General features: G+C 30.2%; 1 protein-coding gene across 1 annotated transcript; it reads right to left on the bottom strand.

Moving 5' to 3' along the window:
• Window positions 1-3,067: 3,067 nt before the first annotated feature.
• Window positions 3,068-4,220, bottom strand: LOC119679681 (glutathione S-transferase 1). Its single transcript, XM_038092169.1, has 3 exons — window positions 4,160-4,220; window positions 3,850-3,972; window positions 3,068-3,790 (listed from the first exon to the last, which is right to left on the bottom strand). Exons 2-3 carry the CDS (start codon window positions 3,945-3,947, stop codon window positions 3,208-3,210), a joined length of 681 nt encoding a protein of 226 aa, XP_037948097.1. The 5' UTR covers window positions 3,948-3,972; window positions 4,160-4,220; the 3' UTR covers window positions 3,068-3,207.
• Window positions 4,221-9,714: the final 5,494 nt, after the last annotated feature.

The following is a 9,714-nucleotide window of genomic DNA, read 5'->3' on the forward strand; positions in this document are numbered from 1 at the left end:
ATTGGTGTTATGAGGGTCTTGAGTAGCAGGGTGTTTGATACTCTGAATAGTGGTTTAATCGCTAACTACTGGTTTAAGTGACATGCTAATGTCACTACTGATTAATGATAAGTATGTAAGTATGTAAAGAGCCTAATTACTTCTAATTTTCCGTTTTCTATTTGAAGTTAGTTGTTATTAATAAAATTATAAACAGAACTAAATAACCTTTATTTTTCAATTACATAAAACATAGTTGTCCAGACCAGATGCAATCGTGGGCCAATACAAATTACTGTATAGATTAAAGGACAAAAATTCGATTATATGATTAAATTTAGTTCTATTGATTAATTTAACTTCATTTATTTCATGAAATAAGGTAGTTTTAGCAGTACATCAAAAGAAAATTTGAGTAATTATGGTAGATTCAAAACATGTCGCGGACCGCATGTGGACCGCTGGCCGTGATTTGGATAGCCATGATATAAAATATACTATAAATTCATGTACTGCACGAAATGCTGACTGAATAGACTCAGTCTTTTTGTAATGAATTTTAATAATTCCTAAATGTCATGCAGTTGTGTAGCTTTTCACGGTGTTTGTACAAAGAATACTAAACGCAAATATCAATTTCAGTGGAAATTCGAATGAATAAAAATGTCAACTATGCCGCATAAAAAGTGTGTTGCCTGATTGATTCACCCTGTATACGAACACCGAACAGAAGTAATTGTAGCATGAAAACGGAAATATGTCAGAATTGTGTTCCTGTAGTTCACGTTTTTGTTTTTATTTTAGGTCAAAATCATTAAAAATTTTTGGTCAACTCATTCATTTGCAATAATCAATAATAATTCATGTAATTTTCCGTAATTTGTGTTTGTGGTATTTCCCAAACCAATCCTACATAAATCCTACATAAAGTGTAACTAAAAAATCGATTCAGTGTCTCTTTGTTATATTTATTTTTTGTGTTATTAATATTAATAATAAAGCAATACCATTTTTACATAGCACTCAGTCTCGTAAAGTAATTAAATTTATTAAATAAATTCCGATGTCCTTTAATATTTTAAATGGTCTGGCAAATGTAAAATTTTCATGCAATGCTGCATACTTTTAGGGCGAACTACTTATCCAGTATTTACATTTCAACAAATAAATTGACTTTCAACATTTATCATAATTATTTATTTATGATTGGTCCTGGTATTTTTTAAGTCACTCGTGAGGATACATGACTAAGTAAATAAATAAAAGGACAAAATGAAAATAAAAATAAAAATATTCATTACACGTTTCAATCAGAAATATTTTTAGTCATCATTATTGGGAACATCATCATGGCATTTCTTTCTGAAAGGTTTATTCATTTTATATAAATTCATAATAAATCCACTTTCATATATATATATATATATATATAAAATTTCATTCACTACATAGCATATAAAATTTTTTATGCCATCATCAGCAAATATTAATAACAAATATTCCTTCTTTTGTTACGTGTCTCTACGGGAGTTGTCGATTTTTGGGCTCACAACGAAGTGGATTTCACATAAAATATTTCTAATAAAATATTAAAAGTTAGGACGAAGTGGATATAGTATTTGAATATAATCAAAATTTATTAGATATTTGCTAAATAAACGCGGACAATGAGTCACGAGAAATGTTTATTATTTTTATTAATAAAATTGATTTATGAAGGTTGTGCGCTGAAGCCAATTGAATAAAAGGTGCTGAATATTGAAAAATATTTTTTTTTATTTCAACGAATAAATAATTATATATTACCTTGTAAAATATTTAATAAAAATAGGTTAAGTAAATGAGTATAAGAGTATACAGAAATAAAGAGAGCATAGTTAAGTTTATAAAATAAATGTTTAAAGTTTTTGGCTATTAAAAGATACGATATAAATATATTTAATTTTATACAATGTTCTATAAATTCGGAAGGTACTTCTTGAACTTAAGTATTAAGAAATGTCATACATAACGAAGTTCTCATTTATGCGTTGTTCAAGAAATGGAGTACGCTGGAAGGAAAGATACTTCATATAAATATCAATATATAAAAAATACTACGACACAGTTAAAATTGACAATAAAATTTACATGAAGTTAGAAATAGGAGTAAACAGGGTACCAGCTACCAACGGAGCGTAGCTCTGCGACCATGGTTAATCTTTTGTGCTGCAACAGACCCTAACCGAACCGAAGACATTCCGTCTTCCGACTGAAAGCTAGAATATCGGCCGTTGAGGACCTCCTAATGTCAGAAGGAGAGTGTAGTTCTCGTCTCAGTGAGCTCTTCCTGGCCCAGATCAAGTCTAGTCTGCTGCTAACTAGAGTCGACAATCTATCTCTTCGGACAAATCCATTTTGATAAGGTGATAATGCAGTCAATGGTGACCCGTTAAATATCCCACTAGCAACCTTAACTCTGTTCTGCTGAAGAAGGATACCTTACCATAACTGTAGGGATGAACCAGCTCTTTTGCCTGACGGTTACCTGTAATGTCGCGCCAGTAGAGTAGAATGAATGCTATGTGAAGTTAGTAAATTTAAAAATTAGTTGATCTAATTTATTTTCATATTCTTCACATTTTTGTTGTTATTAGAGGCCAAGATGCAATTTGATCAGAACACACTTTGCATAAAAACAGACGATCGATGTAGGATGTACAGGATAGTAAAGTTTTTGGGGACTCATCTTATGATATTTTTGTTATTATACGGTATTCGACTTCTTCAAATATCTGGCAAAAATAATGCGGATGATGGTATTGAACATGAGAAAGAATCCGACGAAGACTACATCTTAGAGGCACCGGAGAAAATTATATCAAGTGGAGCAGTTGAACTTTTCAACAAAGCAGTAAGTGAAAATGCAATTATATAAGTACTTAGACGTCTAAGGGAGAAAGCTGTGTTTTAATTATTCGAAAAAAAGAAAACCCAAGAAAAGATGACTAACTTTTTTAAATTAAAAATTTTCTCAAACTTCTTTTCACGCCATATATCTTAATTCTAAATTAATATGTACACATAAAAAGAAAGAAACAACGAAATGTGAATTTAAATGTGTATATATGTATTTCCTTTACTCTTATTTGACACTCAAAGACCTGAACAATTTGATGACGTGAACTCCCTTGGTTTTAATTAGTTTACGTTTTCGAGCGGGCACTGTAGTTTTAAAAGCCATTAAATTTACTCTGCTTTAGCTGCTTTGTTTTCAATTAATTTCTCTTTGACAAATTTGCCTAATATATCAGCACCATCCTGATTATTTTTTTGATAATACGGCAACGTTGCCATACGTTCAACCCAAGCACTTAATTTTGGGAATTTCTCTGCATCAATCGCCGCAAAAATCATTGCTGTCGACACTGAAGCAACACAACACAAATCGGCGATGGTTAAATGCTCGCCACACAAATACGGCGAATTAGCCAAACATTTCTCCAAGCCATCATAAGCTTTTTGCATGTAAACAATTTTGTCTTCAGAAATATTATCGCAACCAAAGTAGATAACCGGTTCAACCATGAAGCGTACGCGTGGAAACAAATGACCGCAGTCAAAATAGAGACGAGCATCTACTTCCATGCGTTTGACTTTCTCTTTTGGGTAAAGAGTTTCATTTGGTCCGTATTTATCAGCTAAATAAGAGCAAATGACGTGTGAATCCGAAATGACAATGCCGTTGTCATCCAAAACTGGTATTGTGTGCTGTGGGTTGAGCTTGAGGAATTCTGGTGTCAAATGATCGCCAGCTTTCAAATTCATTGGGCTAAAAAATACAATTTATTTTTATAGATTTTCGTTATAGTAAGTGTATTAATTGACTACCGTAAATCAAGTTCTAAGCCAACTGCTGCCGCTGTCAGAAGTACCGCACGGCATGGTGGACTGCGTGGCGTATAGTAAAGCACTGGTTTAGTTGACATTGTGGCTATAGAGTTATCACTGTAGCTAGTAAAGCAAATACAAATTTAATTTTAAATTTAAAATAATTATTATGGTACTATATCTTATCTTAAGATCTCAACAAGCTTTAAAAGATTTAACACTAAAGACTTAATGCATAAAAATAAATTTAAAACAAATGGAAATAAATTTTGTATATAAACAATTCCACTTAACCGACTCTTATACTAACTTAATCGTGCGGCGAACGATTTCTCACTGATTGCTATGTGACCCGAAAGCTACAATACAAGCGATACATATAAAAATAAAAACCTAAATTGTGAGTACAACCAAAAATAATAAATTCTTGTTCTTATTATTTTTGCTCTGAGTAATTTTTATATAAAAACTTTAATAGTATTATTATTAAAAGCAAAGAGCAAAGAGCTTAAAAAATAGGAATGTATGAGTATCATACAATACTCAATACTTATTTATCATATCAATACATGTAAATATCAGTACGTAAATATCAAAGTATTGGAAATTTTTCTCTTAATAGAAGCTTAAATATATTCTCTCTTTACGCTTATATCGTTATGCTCAAAAAAAAACGTGCCAGTTTAGAACTAGTTCACTACTTTAAATATATTTTAACAATATTACACGTCGGATCTGCGGAAACAATAACTTTACGGGAAAATTCGACTTTATTCATCAATATAGTCACTTTTTAGAGTAATACCAACGTTTCTCAAATGTTTAATAATAATTCTCTTGTAGAATGATTTATTTTTGAACTTAAAATATGTCTCAATCTTAGCCATGACTTCTTCATCGAAGCCAAATATCGTTCCCTGGAGCCTTTTTTTTTGAAATCTGCCAACAAATATTAATCACAGAGGGTCAAATCTGGTGAATACTTTAGGTGAGAAAGCAATTTGAAGTGGCACAGTATTAGTGAAGGAAGACTTTTTTCTTCTTCTTTTATTGGCAATTTCCTCCTTCAAACGCTTCAGTTAATAGTTAATAGTGATCGCTAGTGATGGTCAGTCTTTTTCTTAGTTAGTCGATGAAGACGAGCATCCCAAAATATGAACTACATAGCCTTGACAACTATCCGTTGGGTTTTTAATTGCTTTGGGTAAATGGCAGCTGTCCACTCAGCTGACTACAGAATTGATTCTGAAGTGAAGTAATGAATCCAAGTTTCATCCATTATTTTGTTGAAGTTTTCCAGTGTCATAACCTCTTTTGGGAGAGCAGTGCATTCGGCAATATCGATGTTTATACGGTCGTGCCTAAGAACAACAAACCACTTCTGTACCATTTATAGAGCGGAGACACTTTTCAAGTCAGACACTTATCAAGTCAAGTGGTTGACTTGATCAAGCCTAGCTTTCGCTGTTACGGTGTATTTTCCCATCAAAAAGCAATGATAAATCAAGGCTCAGAATTGCTTTGAATCCATTGTTCTGAAAATAAAAAAGCAAAATCACTATTTTAGTTGTAACTAAATATACAACCGTTGAAATGTTATAAAATTTTAACAGGTTTGATTTAAATATTACTACTTTTTAAAATTTAAATGGATAATTCATCAGTAGCACTGTCCGTGCTTCATCTTAAGGACTTATCAGCCAATATGTTGTTGAATTGTTGTATCTCCTTTCCTCCTTCTATCCTTCTTTCCAGATATACAGTCTGACTTCCTACAGTCAGACTATTTATCTAACTTACATTATGTTTATCTAGCTTCAACCTTTAGTACCAAAGCCCAATAAGCACAAATAATGGCCCGTTGTCACTACTAGCCTAGGTTAGGTTGAAGTGGCAGCCTTGTATCCAAAGTCCACTGGAACTCAAATAATGGGCCTTCATATGATAAAATGAGTTTATATCAACAAAAAAAAGAAGAATAAATTAGTTTTTAATACAATTAACAATTAAAACTTTTCTGACAACGTTTAAAAATTGAATTTGGAACTAATGAAATCTTTTTTTTTATGTGCAAAAATTATCTATGTCGACGTGGGAATTCCCCGAAACAGAAATCATTTTTTCATTTGCATTTAAATAATTTAATTACTTACGTTTACCTTATATTTCATCACTTTAGACAAAAATCAAACACAAATAAAATAAAATTTGCATTTTGATTAAATTAATTCATTTAAAACGAAATTATAAATTCTCTGCGGAATACCAGGACAAAAGGACAAAAGACCCGGTAAAGTAAAAACTTTGATTAAAATTTGTGTTGAGTACCTCCTCGAAGAACTTTCAGCAAAAACAATTTATGATTTTTGCAAGCAAAGCCAACAATGATGGACAAAAGGCTAAGGATCAAATTTTGCAGGATTTTAATAAATTCTATTAAAAATGTAGAAAATGAAATAATGTAGTTTGTGAAAGTAAAATTAAAAATTCAAATTAAATTCCATTTCAAAAACTTTTAAGGATATTTGTTCTCGATGAAATCAACTAAGATAGAATAAATATTGAAAGTTTCTGACAAAAATATTTATTTATTTTGAAGATTTATTGAATTATTTCAAAAAAAAAATATTTTCGAGTATTCAAGCATTTACTTGTTTTTATTAAATATATATTTTATTTTATTTATTTTAATACTTTTTTGCTCATTTAAATTAAATGAATATATCATTCAATTAAAGTTTACAGCTCTTAGACAAAAACAAATAAAATATTCAGTACAATCCTTTCAAAAACCAATAAAGTTAAATGAATTCGATTGAAACACTTTCCATAAACCATAAAAAAATTAATATTTAAACCTCAATATTCCATAACTAGAACTAGTCCATAAGTTGATTTAGTTGAATGGACCAATATGTCTTTAAGGATTTATTTACCATAAAATGTATGAGACACAAAACGAAATAAATTTACTGCTTCGAAAAATATTCATTTCATTTCATGTGTGAAATACAATGGAATATTATTGAATTTATAAGATTATATTTTAATTTTTATTTTTTTTTATAACGAAGAATTTTTTTAAAACAACCATATAACCATATAACGATATACAAAAAATCAAGGAGATAAGTCAACATGCATCTTGGGTTAGCGTTTTCTCATGCACGCTTGACAAAAGTTTTTTAATGACTTTGTTTAAGAAACGTCTCAATCGGTTTCTTTATTGTTCTTAAATAAATATTTATTTTAATAACAGTATCAGTGATAAAGCAACAAATAATGTTCATGATTAAAATATTAAAAAAGATCGATTTAATAATAAAACAGTCGATAAGTCGGAATACTCCAAGTTCTTCCATGTTCCTAGCACAACCTGAAGGAACATTTGTACCGATATAAAATTACTTTGAAAATTGAAGAAATTTGACTTAATTGTGTAAATAATTTTATTAAACAATCTCTACATATACATATATCTCTTATCAAAAAAAACAAAAGTGATATGAAAGGTTTAACCAATATTTGTAGCACATCTGTCTTCTCGTTTGCAACTATGTGCATTTGGATGAATAAATTTGAAAGTGATTTATAATCGTCTATGATGCAGATAGTTTTGAGTATCCACTCTACAACACACTGGAAATCATCGATTAAATATACGACATTGTTTTGAATAATTGTTGAGTGAAAATGCGCGAACTTCTAAAAGGAACAGACGTTTCACATGCTATTGAGTATAAAAAATCAATCGCCAAGATGATTGCTATATTTGCTCCCAGTATATTAGAAACTTTTCCATATGGTGATTTCAAAACTATATTTAGAGATGTATAAATGTATCGATTTATTAATAAAGGTTTGGTAGAGATCTATCACTAACGCATCTGAAATGAAGAAGAACTTCAAGTTAATCAGAAAGGTAATGGGCACAGTTTTCTGGAATACAGACGTTATAATTACTATGCCTTACTTTCCGCCGAAGCAAAGAATACAAACGGATTACTATTGAGATTAATTGGAACAATTCATTAATTTTTTAAAATAAAAAAGTCTTAAAGAAGAGAGCTTTCTAATCCATGCAATGCATTAGATTAGGTTACAAAGAGCTTTCCAAACAAAAAATTTTGACAGATTTAATCTCATGCAACTATTCACTATTATTAAATCTTGTCATAGTTCTGAGGAGAGGGATGTCATACCTTATAGTAACAAGTCAACCTATAGAGGCTTATTTTGATAAATTTAACAAGTCATATAATACAAGCGACTTCAAAAAGCTCAAGAGTCATTAAATTAAATATTTGAAACTGAAAGGAGACTATAAGTATATTGAGAAATGAGAATAAATCAATCTACAAATATGTGGTTTATTATGTTTCTCTAATAATATGTAACCTTACACTCATCTATGCATACTTTGAAAAATTTATAGTCTCAGTAGTTGTAAGGTATATGATTTTTAAATAATCAGATTTTTATGTTATAATAATATATCATACAAATTTTCATACCATTTATAATCTAACACAGAATAATTTTATGCCAGAACACCTTAAAAATTTTTAAAACTTTCTTCGGGAAATCGAAAAAAAAACAGTTACTTAGAATTCCCTACGTTACATGTCACACTTTAATATAATATGAACTTAAAGTTCCTAAACACATAAGTGTTTTCTAAAATTTTCTATTACCGCTTCGCGCCCACCCAAAAACCAGGAATTATGTTAATGGCATTTGCCATGCCACCAAAAAGACTCTTTAAATATCAATAAATGGTTTTGTCAGTTAGTCTTGCCATACTTTTCATTCTTTTTGACTTATGGGCACAAACAGAGGTGTCTGCTAGGTTTTGATGAATACTCATATAAATTTTTAGGTTCTTTAGTAAAAAATAGTTTCTTTGAAAGATAAATATTTTTTACTTTCAAAACGTTTTATAAACTTTAAAAAAAAACTGCTTTAAATAATTGAAAATAAATTATTAAATACGTGGCATCACTAAATGTTTAAAATGCTTTTAAAATTTATATTAAAAATGCTTTGCTATGCTAAAGGCAGAACGGAAGTGCGGACGGACGGCTGAACGGACGGATGTTACGGCATTACGCTCAGAACAGAAGAAAATGACACTAAAAAGCTTTCAATTTAATCGCACAAATTCTGGAAAATTATAAAATAAGTTGACTGTCAAGACACAGACGGAATGCCTGAATGCCTACAGAGCAGGAAAGCCTTAACGTACCTACAGCAGACAGGTATGGCTTGGCGTACCTAAGTAGGAGCTGAACGATACGAGTAGCTTGGAGCAACGTTTTCATCTACTTTTCCTGATAAAAATTAAAATTATTTCAATTGACAATTTTTTTTTGGTCGTATCAAAAGAAGTTATATTCCTACGTTTTGCGGCAGTGAGAATTTAATTTTTTTTTTATTATTGGAAAACAAAGTTAAAGAAAATTACACATTTTGGCTTTTTGAGGCATATAAATTGTGTTGCCAAAGAAAATACTTAATATCTAAATTTATTAGAAAAGCCTCAAGGTACGCAAATTTGGGTCTACTGTATTTACATTGATTTATCTGTGCAAAGATTTAGAAATTTAATTAGAGGAGACTTACGACAAAGTAGGGTATATATGGGATGTTTACTTTTGTATCAATTTGCAGGTAAGGGTGCTCTGTCTTACTTATCTTTCCAAATTACAGCAAATCGCACTTTTGTTATAATAAAGGTTTCTATTTTGATAAATTTTTAAATTGAATTTGTTTCAATATTAATATAAGGTTGATAAGTGTTTTTGCACGACATAATTTCTAATCACACGAGCTTTTATAATAAAGAAGTCCCAGTACGAATTACTT

The sequence above is a fragment of the Teleopsis dalmanni genome, chromosome 2 (genome assembly GCF_002237135.1).
Source record: "Teleopsis dalmanni isolate 2A chromosome 2, ASM223713v2, whole genome shotgun sequence".
Taxonomy (NCBI): Eukaryota; Metazoa; Arthropoda; class Insecta; order Diptera; family Diopsidae; genus Teleopsis; species Teleopsis dalmanni.

Coding starts and splice junctions, on each gene's coding strand:
- LOC119679681 (XM_038092169.1), bottom strand. CDS start 3,947: ATGTCAACTAAACCAGTGCTTTACTATACGCCACGCAGTCCACCATGC. Junction 3,791..3,849: donor GGCTTAGAACTTGATTTACG/GTAGTCAATTAA, acceptor TGTATTTTTTAG/CCCAATGAATTTGAAAGCTG.